This window comes from Bos indicus x Bos taurus, chromosome 24 (assembly GCF_003369695.1).
Source record: "Bos indicus x Bos taurus breed Angus x Brahman F1 hybrid chromosome 24, Bos_hybrid_MaternalHap_v2.0, whole genome shotgun sequence".
Classification (NCBI taxonomy): domain Eukaryota; kingdom Metazoa; phylum Chordata; class Mammalia; order Artiodactyla; family Bovidae; genus Bos; species Bos indicus x Bos taurus.
In genome coordinates this window covers 49,983,581-50,003,128 of record NC_040099.1, presented here as the reverse complement: position 1 = coordinate 50,003,128, position 19,548 = coordinate 49,983,581, and the positions used below count along the sequence as shown (strand labels likewise).

The following is a 19,548-nucleotide window of genomic DNA, read 5'->3' as shown; positions in this document are numbered from 1 at the left end:
ATTGATATGATCATGTGGTTTTTCTTCTTTAGCTTGTTGATGTGATGAATTACATTAATTGATTTTTGAATATTGAACCAACCTTACTACCTAGGATAAATCTTACTTGGTCATGTTGTATAATTCTTTTTATACATTGTTGGATTCAATTTACTAATATTTTGTTGAGGATTTTTGCATCTATGTTCATGAGAAAGATAAGTATATAATTTTGTTTTTTCATAATATCTTTTTTCACTTTTGGTATTAGGGTAATTCTGGCTTCATAGGATGAGTTAGGAAATATTCCTTCTGCTTCCATTGTGAAAGAGGTTGTAGAGATTTGGTATAATCCCTTCCTTAAATGTTTGGTAGAATTCACCAGTGAACTCATCAGGGACCAATGCTTTCTGTTTCAGAAAGTTATTAATTATTAATTCAGTTTTTTAATAATAGATATAGGCCTATTCAGAGTGTCCTTTTCTTCTTGTGTGAATTTTGGCAGATTGTATCTTTCAAAGAATTGGTTCATTTTCTTTAGGATATCAAATTGTAGGCATAGAGTTGTTCATAGTATTTCTTATCCTTTTTAATGGCCACGGGGTTTGTCAATATAGTGCTGTCCATGCTTTCATTTCTGATCTTAATTTTTGTCCTCTCCTTGGCCTCTGTGGGCATTAAGAGCGGTGCTTGCCTGATCCAAAGCCAAAGTCTCCTCAGGCCAAGCAGGCCCCTGTAGGGCCAAACGCTGCCCCCATCAAAGCCTCCTCTGGCTGCCCTGGCCCCAGTGGGCCTAAGCGCCACCCCTGCCACAGCCTCCTCCAGCCCCATAGGTCCTAGGGACCCTTGAGTGGGTCCAGGTACGTGACTACTGCAGTCCTGGGACATGACCTCAGCAGATCTGCACCAGTGGCCTAGTGAAAATGACCTGAGAGTCATCAGGGCCATTTGTCAGCATAGCCATGGTTAAGGTGGAAGACAGAGCAGTGCCAACAACAGTGTACTTTCTGAGCCTGCAAGTGTGTGAAAGGGGACACAACAGAGCACATTCCCAGGTGTACAGCCCAAGAGGAGGAATCCTCAGAGGCCCCTCTCCCAGTGGAGTGCTCCAAGCCCACCGACGTTGCACTGCAGATAAGAAACACAGCTAAGAAACAGATCTCAGGGCCTCTGTGTCAACAACTATGAGCACATCATGCCCCTGACAGGGCGGTGATGACCGCAGAGCCAAGGGGAGGCCCTGCTCAGTAACCATCTCACCCACCATGTGGCAGACTTCAGAAGCAAGAGGAACTACAGTCCTGCAGCCTGCAGAAAGGAGACCACAAGCACAGTAAGTTAGACAAAATTAGATGACAGAGAAATCTGCTGCAGATGAAGGAATAAGATAAAAATCTGTAAGAACAATTAAATGAAGAGGAGATAGGCAATCTACTTGAAAAAGAATTCAGAATAGTGATAGTAAAGATGATCCAAGATTTCAGAAAAAGAATGGAGGCACAGATTAAGAAGATGCAAGAGATGTTTAACAAAGACCCAGAAGAACTAAAGAACAAACAGAGATGAACAATAGAATAACTGAAATGAAAAACACTCTGGAAGGAATCAATAGCAGAATAACCGAGACAGAAGAACAGGTAAGTGAGCTGGAAGACAGAATGGTGGAAAGCACTGCCATGGAACAGAATAAAGGAAAAAGAATGAAAAGAAATGAGGACAGTCTCAGAGACCCCTGGGACAACATTAGATGCACCAACATTCACATTATAGGGATCTTAGAAGAAGTGAAAGAGATGGAAGAGAAAGGGCCTGAGAAAATATTTGAAGAGATTATAGAAGGCAGTGGCACCCCACTCCAGTACTCTTGCCTGGCAAATCCCATGGATGGTGGAGCCTGGTAGGCTGCAGTCCATGGGGTCGCTAAGAGTCGGACACAACTGAGCGACTTCACTTTCACTTTTCACTTTCATGCATTGGAGAAGAAAATGGCAACCCACTCCAGTGTTCTTGCCTGGAGAATCCCAGGGGTGGGAGAGCCTGGTGGGCTGCCGTCTATGGGGTCTCACAGAGTTGGACACGACTGAAGTGACTTAGCAGCAGCAGCATAGTTGAAAACTTCCATAACATGGGAAATGAAATAGTAACCCAAGTCCAGGAAGTTCAGAGAGTCCCATACAGAATAAACCCAAGGAGGACCACACCTAGACACGTGTTAATCAAACTAACAAAAATCAAACACAAAGAAAAAAATTTTAAAAACAACAAGAGGAAAGCAACAAATAACATGCAAGGGAATTCCCATAAGGTTGTCAGCTGTTTTTTCAGCAGAAACTCTGCAGGAGGGAGTGGCATGATATATTTAAAGTAATGAAAGGGATAAATCTACAACGAGGAATACTCTACCCAGCAAGGCTCTTATTCAGCTTTGACAGAGAAACCAAAAACTTTACAGACTACACAAGCTAATAGAATTCAGCACCACCAAACCAGCTTTACCTCAAATTCTGAAGGGATTCTTTATGCAGGAAACGTAAGAGAACAAAAGATGAAGGGAATAAAGACCTACAAAAACAAAGCCAGAACAATTAAGAAAATGGCAATAGAAACACATATATTGATAATGGCCTTAAATGTAAATAGATTAAATGCTCCAACCAAAAGACACAGACTGGCTGAATGTATATAAAAACAAGACTCATTGCTGCCAACAAGAGACCCTTTTCAGACCTAGAGACACAAACAGACTAAAATATTTTTATGTCCATGCAAAGGGGTCTTCTTTGGGCCAGCAATTTGGATACTGGCCAAAGGTAGGAGATAGTTGCTTTGGAGCAAGAGGTTGTTTATCTCTTCATCTAATGTCAGGTAGGGGCCCAGCCCTGCTGATAGAGCCAGCTAGATCCCAGGGCCCTTTTTGGATTTCATATCCTATTGTGGTTGGCAACCACTAGGTTGAGGGCCACTTTTCCACACTCTGAGATCCACACAGTTCAGCTAGGGGGTCCTGGAGCTATACTTTCAATCTCTTGTAAAACTTGTGATGAATTTTTAATTAGTCTTTTATAACCTGAATAGTGAGGCATAGCCAGTGGCCCTAGTCATCTTCTGGGTCAATAAAATCTGTAAAATGATTCTAAGCAATTTGGCGGGAGTTTGTCCTCTCAGGCTTTCAATCATATTGCATGCACAACCCACCCTTGACTGGACCACCAGCAAGTGGAAGACAGAGAGACATTGAATAATCAAAATGGTTAAGGGAGTACTCATCTGGTGAGTGGATGTGGATGCCATCCTCTCTAATGTCAAAGGAGTGGGGGTTTGCTTTCAGTACTAACAGGGAAGTCTTTGGAGATGACTGGTAAGTACATATTGGAGAAGGCAATGGCACCCTACTCTAGTACTCTTGCTTGGTAAATCCCATGGACGGAGGAGCCTGGTAGGCTACAGTCCATGGGGTCGTGAAGAGTTGGACATGACTGAGTGACTTCACTTTCACTTTTCACTTTCATGCATTGGAGAAGGAAATGGTAACCCACTCCAGTGTTCTTGCCTGGAGAATCCCAGGGACGGGGGAGCCTGGTACGCTGCCGTCTCTGGGTTTGTACAGAGTCAGACACGACTGAAGTGACTTAGCAGCAGCAGCAGCAGCACAGCCTGGGGCCAAATTTCTGTCCGTTTGGGGCACAATATATAACTGTATAAAAAAACTTGAGGAATATGTCTTTGATTAGGCCCTTGTGGCCACTGATGCGAAGAGCTGACTCATTTGAAAAGACCCTCATGTTGGGAAAGATTGAAGGCAGGAAGAGAAGGGGACGACAGAGGATGAGATGGTTAGATGGCATCACCGATTCAATGGACATGAGTTTGGGTAAACTCCAGGAATCGGTGATGGGCAGGGAGGCCTGGTGTGCTGCAGTCCATGGGGTCGGACACAACTGAGCGACCAAACTGAACTGAGGCCAGTGTGCCTTTTTGTGAGTCTAACCTCTGGAGGCTGAGCCTAAGTAGAATTCCACAAGATTCCATATGCTAGAGCCCATGACAGAACAACCGGGGAGGTGAGGTGGGTACTTGGATCTGAATCTCCATTGGTGTGTCAAAGGGGCTGAGCACATGCTTGATTAAGAAGGAGATTACATAATGCAAAGTAGCCAGCAGGCCTTCAAGTGAAGGTATGGATGATGGTGGTGCATACCTATTAGATCTTGTGAAGGGCAACAGCAGCCTGATAAAATCAAGATGCCATCTGGAATAGTCTGTCATCTGGGGCATATGTCTCCACCAAGGATATTTCCAGACATTTTTGGGGGACAAAGGAATCAATTATCTACCACCAGTTTGGTTAGAGCTGGGATAAAGGGCATGCTACACCTGGATGCCAGTCAGTAAGTGCTATCATTCCCCCGTGGCCTTATATAATATGGGTCCACTCTGTTAGTGGGTATGGCACTGAGGAATAGTCATGTCCAGGGTTGTTCTTGATACTTTGTGCCCAGGGATGTAATTTGGATGAGTCTGTCATGTTACTATAAGCTTCTGGTGTTTGCTGTTGTGCGTATGTGTGTGTAGTGACCTGAGTGATCATAACTGACATGCGTGAGTTGGCTATTTCTTTCCAAATGGAGGCGCCCCATATGTACTTTCCCCAAATCATGAAGTTATCCTTTTGCCATTGCCTAGACTAGACTGTGAATCCTTTGGCTACCTCCCGGATGTGAGTAAAAATGTGTGCCCTTATGAGTCTCATTTTTATGGCCTGTTATAGATCCAGGCACACTGCCCCTCACTCTGCCAACTGAGCTGAGCCACAAGAGCTGTCCACGAGAGCGCACTAGGGATGCGCCACGGCCTATGTTTACAATGGTGGTGCTTCCAATGGTGAAGAACACCAACTCCCTTTCTGTGGCAGGAAATTGATTGTGAGGGGTTCCCCAAGCTGCTACAGGGACTGGCATGAGTGTGCCACTAGCTGCACCTTGCTGTCAGTGAGCAAAGGGCTGGGCATGGGGGAAAATTACATTTTCCTGTAGTTTGGAAATACCCTTGACATCAGATTTAGTCCTTTCCTGAAGGTGCCATTTCTATTTTAACAGTAAGGCCTCGGTGGCTTTATTGAACCTCTGCTGGGTTGAATCCCCCAAAACGTGGAAGAGCATGTACTCTTGAGGCCTTGTACTTTGAGGGGATTCTCTATAGGAAGAATTATCTGGAATGGGGGTCAATTGGAGCCTCTTCAGGATTGGAGATGAAATCTAGGTCATGTGGGTTGCTCTATTCAAAGAAGTGATAGATTCATTGGACAAAACCCATCTTACAGAGGGGAGTCGGGCCTTATCTAGTATTTTCCACCAGCTTTGAGTCTTTGTGGTAATAAAGGTAGAGGGTAAGCTCAGCACTAAGCCTTAAAAATCCCATTAAGCAGGGGAAGGGATTCTCTTTCTGTAACTTTAGGGTGGTACCTTTGGATTTGGAGTCTTCCTAGTCACTGGACTGAAGATGGAAATGGCAACCCAGTCCAGTATTCTTGCCTGGAGAATCCCATGGACAGAGGAGCCTGGCGGGCTACAGTCCATGGGGTCACAAGAGTCGGACACGACTGAGTGACTTTCACTACTACTACTACTAGTCACTGGAAACCTTGATTATGGTATTTCACTTTTCCTACATGGAAGACTAGAGGTTGCCCAGGCTTGATCCCTCAGATCAGTGAAGCTCTGATAAAACCCCAGCAGGTTAAGCTTTGGTTAAATACTTTACCCTGAGGGCAGACCTCATTAAGAAGAATAGAATGCTCTAGTGTATTTCAGAATAGTATATTTTCCCCTCCCCTTGCCATACACATGAAGGAATTTTTCTCAGATATTTACTGTGAGAAACTCGTAGAACTCCAGGAGGTAAAATTCACAAAAGTTGTGGGGTCCCCCTGGGCCACTGGGTCCCCTTAGAGTTTTTAACTCAGAGTTGTCCACACTTGAGCCTCCAACCAACCTCATTTTGTTTTCAATTTGCATTTCAACAATAGCTAATGATGTTGACCAACTTTTAATATGCTTGCTTGTATCCTCTTCAGTGAAATATCTTCTGATATCTTTTGCCCAGTTTTTTAATTGAATTATTTCTCTCTTTCTTTTCCTTCCTCCCTTCCTCTGTTCCTTTCTTTCTTACTATTTTTGTTGTTCAGCTTTTTGTTCTCAATTGAATCGTCTTATTTTATTTAACAGCTTCACTAAGGTATCATTCATAAGACATACAATTCATCCATCTAAAATGCACATTTCAATGGGTTTTAGTGCCACTGTCACCACAGGTGCTTTTAGAACCTTTTTTGTTATCCCACTTTCTCTCTTCCTCTTCACCCCTAGACCAGAGCAACTATTAATAGCCTTCCTATCTCTGTTGAGTTCCTATTCTGGACTTTCATATGAATGAAATTGTATATCATGGGATCTTTTGACTGGGTTCTTTCACTTCGGTTCAGTTGCTCAGTCATGTCTGACTGTTTGCAGCCCTGTGGACTACAGCACGCCACGTTTCCTGCCTTCAATCTTTCTCAGCATCAGGGCCTTTTCTAATGAGTCAGTTCGTTGCATCAGGTGGCCAAACTATTGGAGTTTCAGCTTCAGCGTCAGTCCTTCCAGTGAATATTCAAGACTTATTTCCTTTAGGATGGACTGGTTTGATCTCCTTGCTGTCCAAGGGACTCTCAAGAGTCTTCTCCAACACCACAGTTCAAAAGCATCAATTCTTCAGTGTTCAACTTTCTTTATAGTCCAACTCTCGCATCCATAATGTTTTTAAGGTTTATCCATGTTGTAGACTGTGTGAGTACTTCATGACTTTATGTGACTGAATAATATCTCATTGTATGGATATATCATATTTTGTTTGTTTGTCCTTGATGGACATTTGATTTGTGTCTACATTGTTGCTATTTTGAATAATGTTAATATGAGCATTCATATGTGAATTTTTGTTTGGACATATATTTTTGTTTCTCTTGGGCATATACCAAGGAGTAGAATTACTGACTCTATGTTTAAACCTGTGAATAATCTCCAAATTGTTTTCCAAAGTGGCTTCACTGTGTTATATTCTCATACACTTTACAAGAGTTCTGATTTTTCCACATGCTTGTAAACATTGGTTGTCTGTCTTTTTTACTTTAACCATCCTAGTTTGTCTGAAGTGATATGTCACTATGGTTTTTATTTGCATTTCTCTAATGACTAATGATTTTGAGCCTCTTTTTCTGTGCATGTTGGCCATTTGTATATCTTCCGTGGACTAATCTATCTAAAGGTTGCTGACGTCTTAAGAAGTCTATTCAGGTTATTTGCCCAGTTTTTAATTGGGTTGTCTTTTTATTATTGAGTTGTAGGAGTTCTTTATATGTCCTAGATACAAATTCCTTATCACGTAGGGTTAGTGTTAGTCACTCAGTCATGCCCAGCTCTTTGCAACCCCGTGGACTGCAGCCCACCAGACTCCTCTGTCCATGGGATTTTCCAGGCAAGGATACTGGAGTGACTTATGCATAAGTCATCTGTAAATATTTTTCTCATTCTGTGGGTGTCCCTTAAAGTAAAAAAGTTTTAAATTTTGATGAAGTAAAATTTATCTGTATTTCCTGTTGTTGCTTGTGCTTTTAGTGTCATATCTAATCAAACACTTTTCTTACACTCAAGGTCTTGAAGATGTCCTATGTTTTGTTCTTAAAATCTTAGTTTTAGCTCTTACATTTAGGCCTTTGATCCATTTTGAGTTAACTTTTGTATGTGGTATGAGGTAGAGGCCCAACTTCATTCTTTGGCATGTAGATACCCAATTTTCCCAGCACCATTTGTTGAAGAGAGATTTTTTCCTCTTTTGAATTGTCTTGGAACTCTTGTCAAAAATCAATTGACAGTAAACGTGAGAATTTATTTTGGACTCTCACTTCTATTTCATTAATCTTTTTTTTTTTTTTTTAAATATTTTATTTATTTGTTTAGGCTGTGCTGGGTCTTAGTTTCGGCATGTGGACTCATGGCTGTGGGAGTGGAATCTAGTTCCCTGACCAGGGACTGAACTCAGGTCCCCTGCATTGGGAGCTCAGAGTGTTACCCACTGCACCACCTATTTCATTAATCTATATGTCTCAATGACTATAGCTTTGTAGTAAGTTTGAAATCAGGAAATGTGAATTTTCCAATTTTGTTCTTCTTTTTCAAGTTGTTTTGGCTGTTCTGGCTCCCTTGTATTTCCATATGAATTTAGGATCAGTTTGTTGATTTCTGCAAAGAAATAAATTGGGATTTCTATAGGAAATATTTTGAATTTATAGACCAGTTTGGGAACAGTTGCCATTTTAACAATATTGTCTTTTGACCCATGAACATAGGCTGTCTTTCCATTTATTTAGGTCTTCTTTAATCAGCAATGCTTCTTAATAAGGTTTGTACTTTTTGTTAAATTATTCCCAAAAGTATGAAACTTATGTATACAAGCCATTCTGAGGGTGCAGCTACACTCTCAGACCTTGCTAGGTTCTGAGAGTTCTACCTCAGTTCTATGATATTCTCAAAAGAGATCATATCAGAGGTTGGATAATGACACAAATATACTACATTGAAAGACAGAAGCCACCTGAAAATGACTGTATTATAAAGCCAGTCTGGGGCCTGAGCTGCACATTCAAATCACCTAGGGAACTTAAAAGCTATCCATTGGAAAGGAATCCCTAGGTGTGAGACTTAGCCCTTAGTACTTTTTAAAGCTCTCTAAGTGATTCCAAAGTATAGCTAAGATTGAGATTTGCTGATACAAAGTATCATTTTCTAGTCAGAGACAGTGCTATAATACTAGTGACGTATTTTGTTTGTCAGGCTAACACTTTATCTACCTAAATTTAAATAAATGAAAATAAAGTTGTATAGTTGAAAATTATTTGGGAACTTCTTTGAGGAACACTTTGAGAAAGTGTTTGCATTATTACTATTTGAACTATTCAAAACATGTTATAAAATATTTCGAACAGATGCAAAAATAGTACAATGAATCCCCATGATTCCATTACCTTGCTTCAACAACCAGCAGCCAATGGCCATTCCTGTTTCATCCATCCCTCCCACCCATTCCTCACAGTCATCTTGAAGATTTTTAAAAAGTGAAAGTGAAGTTGCTCAGTCGTGTCCGACTCGGCTCCTCCTTCCATGGGATTTTCCAGGCAAGAATACTGGAGTGGATTGCCATTTCCTTCTCCAGGAGATCTTCCCGAGATGATGTATTATTTTTAGGGTTTACTTTTAAGTAAATACTTTAAAGTATTTGAATACTTAAAAGTAAACCCTGAAAATAATACATCATCTGTCGATGTTTTGGTATGTAATTCTAAGAAATTATGGTTCTAAAAGATTTTAAAACTTATGCTCCCTAGTATTGTCACACCTAAAAGTTTTAACAACATGAGGTAATTTTTATTTTATATAGGAGGATATGAGGAGAGAACAGAAGATATATTATCAATACTTGGCACAGCGGCATGAGGAAGAAAAAGCTCAGGAGAAAGAATTGGATAGAATGTTAGAGAAAGAGAAGGAAAAGAAGTTTGCTGAGAAGGACAAGGAGCTGAGACTTGAAAAGGAGGCAAGAAAACAACTTCTGAATGAGGTCATGTGTACAAGAAAACTTCAAGTTCAAGAAAAGTGTAAGGAAATGAATTACAATTATATTATACTTGGGCCTAATTCAATTTAAGTAGCAACCTCAGTATCTATTAAATAGATACTATGTATGAAATAGTGACTTCCCTGGTGGCTCAGACGGTGAAGCGTCTGCCTACAATGCGGGAGACATGGGTTCAATCCCTGGATCGTGAAGATCTCCTGGAGAAGGAAATGGCAACCCACTCCGGTATTCTTGCCTGGAACATCCCATGGGTGGAGGAGCCTGGTAGGCTACAGTCCATGGGGTCGCAAAGAGTCAGACACGACTGAGCGACTTCACATCGTCACATCACATGTATGAAATACCATGAGGCATGTAAGAGGGATTAAGGCAGGATCCCTGCTTTGTGGACCTTGCCTAATTGAACACTTAAATATGTTTCTGCTGGTGTCTCCATATGCCTGCACCTGCATGCCTTTTGCTTGGGTCGTTTTCTCTCCCTATGATGCTTTTGATCTTGAGAAATCCTGGACATACTTCAAGCCCAGCTCAAATGTCACATTCCATGAGAGGCCCCCTCTGTTCCCCTATTCATGATAAACCTTCTTTCCCCTATTCATAAAAGAATTTTCTTTCTGGGATTCTCATCATTTCTTGCTCACATCTCTGTCTTAGGACACCACTGAATTCCCTCAAACAGTGCCTGGTCACAAAAGGAAATAATCACTGATAAGATTTCCACCGTTCTGTGTCCAGATGGACACATTTACTAGTAGGATACCACTGGACTTCACACTAGTTGTATTTGTAAGAGAAAGCTCATCTTGGTTCCATTGATTAATTCTCCACTCCAGGAATTATAATATCAGTTGAAAATTGTTAAGCCAGTGTTAGATTGAGTTTTAAGAAATGAGAAGAAAGCTTCTACACTGAAAAGATTTCTGTATTCCACCATGATAAATGTTTTGGCATACATTGAGAAAACATGGAAAATTTAAGTATTTGGAACCACTTATAAACAAGGAAGTAAAAATCAACCATAATTCCACCACCCAGGAATGGCTATTGTTCACAACTTCCTGCATTTCCTTCCAGTATTTTTACTATGTATGTAATTTCCTCTCACAAATTAGTATCTTGTTGTATATATTGTTTTACAGCCTACATTTCCCACTTATCATAAACATTTTTCCAGGTCATTTTTCTTCAATTTTAAAATCTGTAGTGCTGGCTAGAAAGCCATGATAAAAATGGACCATAATTTATTTTACCTAAACACAACCAATGCACCTTCAACTTGTTTAGAAATTTTTCTTGCTGTTTTAGCATTGTGGGTGACTATCTCTGTACATAGTTTTTTTGGCTCATAAATAATTAAGATAAATTCCTGTAAATGGATTTGGAGGCCAAAGGTAAATGCATTTCAGATGTATATTGCCTGGTTGTATTTATTCCTCTGTGAACTCTGTTTTCTTTGTCCATCTTTTTCTACTGGATTGGTTAGGTTTTCCTTATTTAGTTTATAAAAGCCTTATATACTGCTTTTCCAATAGTTTTTTTGTAACATAGAAACTCTCCTATTAACATGAATGGCAACAGAACTGTTTGTCCTCAAGAAGAGAAAGGTAAGAAGTATTCTTACAATGGTAATCCGCTATGCAAAAGGCTGTTCATAGACTTCAATAGCAAATAATTAAGAGAAAATCTCTGTAGATTATAGCACATAGGAACCTAAGGCCTGTTCTTTCCTTAATGGAGACGACCTTCTGTGCTCATTCAGTCATGTCTGACTCTTTGAGACCCCATGGACTGTGTCCTGCTAGGCTCCTCTGTCCATGGAATTTTCCAGGCAAGAATACTGGAGTGGGTTGCCATTTTCTACTCCTGAGGATCTTCCCAGAGATTGAACCCATGTCTCTTGTGTCTCCTTCATTGGCAGACAGGTTCTTTACCACTATGCCACCTGGGAAACCCCAATGGGGATGACTGCTTCTACCTTATCTAACTAAGATCCGATCCAGTGATTCCAAGCTCTGCCTTTCTAAAGACAATATGGCATTGATGCCCGGATGATGCTGGCAAATCTTTTATGAAAAAAGTCATTTAGCAAAAATTACTTTTGTCTTTCTTAGTGCAACGGAAAGCCAAAGAACAGGAAGAACGTACTATGGAACAGGAACGTATAAATGAAGGTCTTAAAGAGCTTAACTGTGAAGAGAGGGAGAATTTTATAAGGTATGGCTTTGTCTTCTTCATAATTATTAACTACCTAAAAAAGGGAGATTTTTAGCATAAAGGAAGATGTGCCATAATTTGTGTATTATTAATATTATTTTACATCAGTATTTTTGGGTCGGCCAAAAAGTTCCTTTAGTTTTAAAGTAAAAATAAAAGACACATTTTTAATTTTCACTAAGAACTTTATTGAACTACATATCCACTGCCATTTTTTAGGCAACTTCATAGTTCCATCTTCCCAAAACTTTTTTTCTTTTTGAGCAAAGAACTGTTCCAGGTGACTTTTACAGTCTTCCAGGAATTGAAATCTTTTACACTGAGAGAATTTTGTAGAGACTGAAATAAGGGAAAACTGAAGGTACAGTGTCTGGTGAATATGGTGGATGAGTCAGAACTTCCCAGCCAAGGTGTAGCCACTGTTGCCTGGTTATCAAAGAAACATGCAGTCTTGTATTATTCTGACGGAAGATTATGTGCTTTCAACAGAAAACACATAATTCCAGGTACTTTTGGTCGAGTGCTGCTTTCAGTTAGTCTAACTGGGAGCAGTGCTTGTGGGAATTAATCATTGGGTTTTCCAGGAGGAACTCAGAGGACTCCCTTCCAATCCCACCACATACACAACATCATCTTTCTTTGGATGAAGACCAGCCTTTGGTGTTGGTGGTGGTTCATTTTGCCTGCCCCATGATCTGTTCCATTCCATAATATTGTATGGAACACTTTTCATCACCTGTCACAATTTGTTTTAAAAACAAAATGCTTTTGTACATTAAAGAATTACATACAGAAATACAGTCAAGAGGTGTTTTTTTTTTTTTTTTTTTGCTTATGTTAAGCAAAACATCAAAGTGATTAATATAGCCAAGCTGGTGCAAATCATTTTCAGCACTTGATTTGGATATTTGGAGTATGTCGGCTGTCTCGTGGTGTAATGTTGATTGGTATAACATTGATTGTTCTCAATGTCTCGGTTTGATTGCTGTCAACTTCAACTGGTCTGCCTGACTGCAGAGCATCATCTAGAGAGAAATCTCCAGCACAAAACTTAACAAACCCCTCGATGCGTTCTATCAATCCCAGCACCTTCTCCACACACTGCACAAATCTCTTTTACATTTCAGTTGTGTTTTACCTTTCTTAAAGTAATGAAACATAATATGCCAAAAATATTGCTTTTTTCTTCCATCTTCAGTATTAAAATGGCTACACAAAAATTCACCAATTTTGACAATTTTTTTTAACGCACACTGATGTGACAACCATCACAATGCAATCTAACAAAACTGTTTTGAATGAAGTTAGAGATAACTGAGTGCTACTAGAGCCATCTTAAGGAAAAAAACAAATGAATCTTTTGGCCACCCCAACCTTTAGACCATTTGTCCCAAAAGCTCAATTCAGTTTATAAAACTTCATATAAAATATAAACACCCAGTTCAAAAGAAAAAAAATTAGCACCAACCATTTTAGTAAAATTCAACTCTATTGCCAGTATATAGATTCTGATTACAGACATTAAGTGTTAAACTGGACAAACATCTTAAAATATATTAGACACAATTTTTGTAAAATAGGCAACAACCCTAAATTGTAATGAAATAAGATTTTTTTCTCATGAAATAAATCCTGAAATATAATGTGACCTAATTAGATAAACAGAAATGGCTTATGGGGGTATGATTCCATGTAAATATCCCAGGAAGATTTTTGTAGCCTCACTGGGCTGGGAAACTAAAATGCTCTGGGTACTCTGAGTTACAGCACTTCCCTCAGGTATTCCTCTGATCACCATGATCAGGCTCAGGTGAGGGAAATTGGTCAATGCCTCCTTGCAGCCTTTCTCAAATCATATCAGTCTCTTCCCACCGATGGCCATGACACTCAATTCAGGTAACCAGTATAATGGAGAAAGCGGACCTGGCTCCTCTAATTGCTGGTCAGCTTCCCTGTTCCCTGGCTTACCCACATCTGGTGCATAGAAATAAGCTCTCTTCTTTCTATAAAGAGTGTGGTTCATATACGGGAGCCTATTGTCAGTGTGGGGGCACTAACAGCAGCATCTGGCTTCCTGCTCCTTGTTCTGCTCTGGAGGTCATTCCTGCTCACTTTTGAAAAGCCTTTTGTTGGAGATGTGAGAGGAACTTAAATAGCAGCTCTCTTCCCTACCCAACTTCTGAATCAACTAAGAAAAATAAAGACTGAGCAGAAAGTATTATAATTACTACAATTACCTATTGGTGTGTAACAAAACACCCCCAAATTTATGGTTTAAAGTGAGTTTTGATGATGTCTTGTGTTTCTGCTATTGATAAGACTCAGCTGGGTGGTTCTTGCTTGGCATCTCTCATGTGGTTCAAGCCAGTTCTGCTTGGGGCTACATTCATCTGAAGGATCAGCTAGAAGGGACACTTAGGATACCTATCCTTACAGCTGGTAGTATGTGCTGACTGTGCTTGGAGATCTCATTTGGTATTAGCCAGAATACCTACACATGCCCTCTCCATGCATCTTGGGCTTCTCACAGACTGGTGTCTCGTTCTGAGAGGAAGAGTACCAATAGCAAGCATTCCAAGAGACAGAACAAGGAAGCTGCCAGGCCAGTTAAGGACTACGCTTAGGGCTGGTTTAACACCACTTCTGTCGCACAGGGCCCATCTGCCTTCAATAGAGTGGAGAAACGCTCCACTTCTTGGTGGGGGGGAAGAGGTTCACATTGCAGAAGAATGTACAGTAGGCAGGATAGCACTGTGGCCATCTCTGGAAAATAGAATCTGCCACAGAGGCACAGGAGTACTGTAATCTTTACTTCTGACAAAATTTGGTATTAATAATATGGTTTACAGATTATAAAATGATAAAACTGCTGTGGAAAGCAATATGAAATTTCCTCAAAAAATTAAAACTAGAACTACCATCAGTTCAGTTCAGTTCAGTTCAGTTGCTCAGTCATGTCCGACTCTTCGCGACCCCATGAATTGCAGCACGCCAGGCCTCCCTGTCCATCACCAACTCCCGGAGTTCACTCAGACTCACATCCATCGAGTCGGTGATGCCATTCAGCCATCTCATCCTCTGTCGTCCCCTTCTCCTCCTGCCCTCAATCTCTCCCAGCATCAGAGTCTTTTCCAATGAGTCAACTCTTCGCATGAGGTGGCCAAAGTACTGGAGTTTCAGCTTTAGCATCAGTCCTTCCAAAGAAATCCCAGGGCTGATCTCCTTCAGAATGGACTGGTTGGATCTCCTTGCAGTGCAAGGGACTCTCAAGAGTCTTCTCCAACACCACAGTTCAAAAGCATCAGTTCTCCTGTGCTCAGCTTTCTTTATAGTCCAACTCTTGCATCCATATATGACCACTGGAAAAACCATAGCCTTGACTAGACGGACCTTTGTTGGCAAAGTAACGTCTATGCTTTTGAATATGCTATCTAGGTTGGTCATAACTTTTCTTCCAAGGAGTAAGTGTCTTTTAATTTCATGGCTGCAGTCACCATCTGCAGTGATTTTGGAGCCCCCAAAAATATGATCTAGCAATCTTATTTCTGGGTATCTATCCAAAATAAACGAAAGCAGGACCTTAAAGAGTTGTTTGCATATTCATGTTCATAGCACCACTATTCATAATAGCCAAGAGGTGGAAATAACCCAGATGTCCATTAGCAGATGAATGGATAAACAAAGTGTGGTAGGTACATGCAGTGGAATATGATTCAGACTTAAAAAAGGGAGGAAATCCTCTCAGATGCCGCAGCATGGATGAGCCTTGAGGGCATGCTAAGTGAAATCAGCTGGTCACAAAAAGACAAATGCTGTATGATTTTACTTACTTGAGGTACCTAGAATAGTCAAATTCATAAAGATAAGAAGTAGAATGGTGGTTACTGAAGGCCGGGGGGAAGGCTCAAGGAAAGAGTTGTTTAATAGGTATGAAGTTTCAGATCTGCAAGATGGAAAAGTCCTGGAGATCTGTTTCACAATAATGTGAATATACTTAACACTACTGAGCTGTTCACTTAGAAGTGGTTAAGATGGTAAATTATGTGTTTTTTACCACAAGGGAAAAAAATCACTATAAAATTTTAAATGTAGTTTACATATAGAGGAAATCATCTAGTTAATACTAAACAGAATGAGGCGGACTTACCAATCCAGTTGCCAGCAGTACCAGACCACTGGAAGCCCCGCTGCAAGGAGAATATGCCCCCTTTTGATAGAAAGGAGAAAAGAAACAGGCAGAGCAGCCTGTTCCATTTTACCAATAGGTGTCACTTCTTGGAGGGGAGTCGGGGGGTGATGCAGAGAGGCCAAGGGCTCTCTCCATGTAGCAGTAAATCTTTTGAATGGGGAAGAGACATTCCCTCACTAAAATCAATCATTTGTTCTAAGACTTGTCATAATTATTATTGTACAATAAACACAGTATTGAATTTTTCATCTTTCTTCCCCACTCACCCTGATTTTAATGGTAACTTTATTTGACTTCGAAAATCACATTTTAATCGTAATGCCCTATATAAATCCAAATGCTTACTTTGATAATTTTATATACTTTGATATTTCTAACATGTTAGACGCTGCAGTTTAGCCCAGGAGTACAGGAAGCAACTTCAGATGCAGATATGCTCCCAGCAGCAGGCCCGGGAAGCAGAAGAGGAAGAGGAGCGCCGAGAGTTTGAAGAGGGGATAGCAGCAGAAAAGAGCTTCCAGGACAAGATCCAGGGGATCCTGTCCACCCACCAAGTGGTGCCCCGAAACATCCATCCCATGCGAAGGGCATGTTCTACTAAGCTTCTGCCATAGTTGCATAAGCACCAACCTATTTTTTCTCAGTCTTTTGCTATTTTAAAATACAGTATGTCTCTTTTAACTCATGGATAAATTGTTCTTTTATTCTCTGAGTTTCCATAATTATATGCCAGGAAATTTTCTTCTTTCAAATTAAACTGCTCCTTTCCTAGACTGTCAAGAATGATCCACTTCCTGTGATGATGAATGACCCACACAGTTAATAGTCCTGACTTACCTCCATGCCTCCCTTTCTTGTTCATTTATTAGTAGCTTCACTTTCTTTCATCTGTCTGCCCATATGCCCATTTCCTCTTGCTTCCATTCTCTTCTGTCCTGTAGACATAGTTCTCTCCGTCTGTGTTTATGCCCTTGTGTAGTCCCCTTCCACCCTGAATCTTGGGCACTATATAAAAAATATCTTCATTTACTGGTTAAAAAAAACCAAGGTAGAAAGAAGTCAACAATGGTCATATTCCTAATGCTCAGCATTATCATTATTTTCACTTCTCTGAGTTCCCTCCCAGGCTTTGTTATATGGATACTCATTTTTGTTTTGTAAACACACTGCCATGTTGCTTCACCTACCATATTTACAAATGGATGCATGATAGTCTACTGGGTTAGTGTATTATGATTTATTAAACAATGGACTTTGAGTTTGTTTCAAATTTGTCCCTATAGCAAATTATTCTATAACAACATTCATTTGAATTACTTCCTTAGAATCCATCAATTCCCAGGTGTGGGGTTTCTGGGTCAAAGGGGATTGACATTTATATACTTTTACTTCCAAGTACCATATTTGCAAAAGCAGTTTTTAGAGTTGTAGACTTTTAGGGAAGTGTTTTCAGGGCCAATTGATATATTCCCTGATAGTTTAAAAATGTCTTTAAGCAAATTGTTTGCTGGAATTTCTGAGAGGTTTTTTTCTTTAACCTTTCTACCCATTCATCACTCTTACCTCAGCTCTGGAAGTCTACCTCCTCTGGATCCTTTCAAGCCCCCTTGAAAGTTAATCTCTAATCCAAAAGTAGTTAATCTCTAATCCAAAAGTAGGAGTCTTGGCCAGGAAAAAAAAAAAAGGAAAAAAGAGGACTATCCTTAAGTTTTGTTGAAAATAAGCTGACTGTTATTATAAGGGTGTATTTCCAGACTCTGTTCCATTAATTTATTTGTCTGTCCTCATACCAACACAACACTGTGATAAGTACTGTAGCCTTAAATAAGGTTGAAATTGCTAGCGTAGCGTCCAAATTTTTCTTTTTTCCCCCCAGTTTTTGTCTATTGTAGATTCTTTAAATATCCATATAATTGTTAGGATCATTTTGTCAGTTTCTACAAAGATGCCTACTGAGATTTCGATAGAGATGGCATTTACTCTATAGATCAGTTTGGGGAGAACTCCCATCTGAGCAATAATGAGCTTTCCAACCCATGAAGAAGGTCAACCTCGTCGTTCGCTTAGGTCCTCTTTAATTTTTTAAGCAGCGTTTTATGGTTTTCAGTGTGCAGGCCTCGTGCTTCTCTTGTTAAGCTTGTTCCTAAGTCTCGCTCTGTAATGCTGTTGTGAACAGAATTGTTTTCTTAATTTCAGTTTTGGATTATCCATTATTAACGTGTAGAATAGAATTGATTTTTGTACATTGAGCTAGCATCCTGTGACCTTTCTAAATTTACTCATTCATTCTAGTAGTTTGTTTTTTGCATTTTGTTTGTTTTAGATTCTATCGGATTTTCTACATTCAGGATCATGGCATTTGAAAATAAAGCTTTTATTTTTTTCCAGTCTGGATACCTGTTGTTTCTTTTTCTTGCCTTACTGCACCAGTTAGTGCAATATCAAGTATGATATTGAATAGAAGTGGAGAGAATAGACATTCTTGACTTGTTCTCAGTTTAAATGGAAAACACTCAACTCATTTCTTCACCAGTGAGTATTATGTTATCTGTAGGTTTTTCTTAGATTCTCTTTACCAGGATGAAGTTATTCCCTTCTCTTCCTATTTTATTGAGAGTTTATATATAAAGAGGTATTGGATTTTAGCAAATCCCTTTTTCTGTGCCTGTTAAGTTGAACATGTGATTTTTGTTCTTTGTTCTATTAATATGGTATATTACATTAATTTATTTTCAGATATTAACTAACCTTGCATATCTGGGATAAATGCCACTTGTCTTTTTTTTTTTTTTTTTAATGAGTTGCTGCATTTCATTTTTTTTTTTTTTTCTTGCCACTGTGGTTTGTTGTGTGTCTTTGAGCTAGGTCTACTGTGATGTTTTGTCTGGGTCTGGTATCAAGATATTATTGGCCATGTGAAATGAGTTGGAGAGTATTTCCTCTTATTTTCTGAATGAGTTTGTGAAGAATTGCCACTATTTCTTCCTCAAATGTTGGATGGAATTCACCAAGGATGCCTCCTAGGCTTTCTCTGCAGGATTTTTTATTGCTAATTACTGGTTTTACTCACTTAGGTCTAATCAGATGTTCTTTTCTTCTTGAGTCAGTTATGGTAATTTGTACTTTTCTACAAATCTGTCCACTGCATCTAAGTTGTCTAATTTAAACACATATAAAAAGTGAAAGTGAAAGTCACTCCATCACGTCCGACTCTTGCAACCCCATGGATGGTACAGTCCATGGGATTCTCCAGGCCAGAATACTGGAGCGAGTAGCCTTTTCCTTCTCCAAGGGATCTCCCAACCCAGGGATCAAACCCAGGTCTCCCACATTGCAGGCAGATTCTTTACCATCTGAGCCACCAGGGAAGCCCTTAAATACATATAATAGTTAAACACATGTAAACTCACATAGTACTTCATAAAATTGCCTTATAATTATTTTAACTTCTAAGGGGTCTATAGTAATGTACCGCCTTTCATTTTCTTGGAATTTGG

The 19,548-nt window shown here is 39.8% G+C and overlaps 1 protein-coding gene across 18 annotated transcripts in view; it reads left to right on the top strand.

Annotated features, from left to right (window-relative positions):
* The window catches only part of MBD1 (methyl-CpG binding domain protein 1), a 61,164-nt gene extending 42,726 nt beyond the window's left edge, over positions 1-18,438 (top strand). For 16 of the 18 annotated variants that reach the window (XM_027526232.1, XM_027526231.1, XM_027526228.1 and 13 more), the window contains 3 exons: positions 9,451-9,667; positions 11,760-11,862; positions 16,437-18,438. In XM_027526232.1, the coding sequence (XP_027382033.1) occupies positions 9,451-9,667; positions 11,760-11,862; positions 16,437-16,665 (549 nt within the window). In that variant the 3' untranslated portion in view covers positions 16,666-18,438. Of the gene's footprint in view, positions 1-9,450; positions 9,668-11,759; positions 11,863-16,436 lie in introns of those variants that run through there. The other 2 variants (XM_027526233.1, XM_027526234.1) reach the window with 2 other exon arrangements.
* Positions 18,439-19,548: the final 1,110 nt, after the last annotated feature.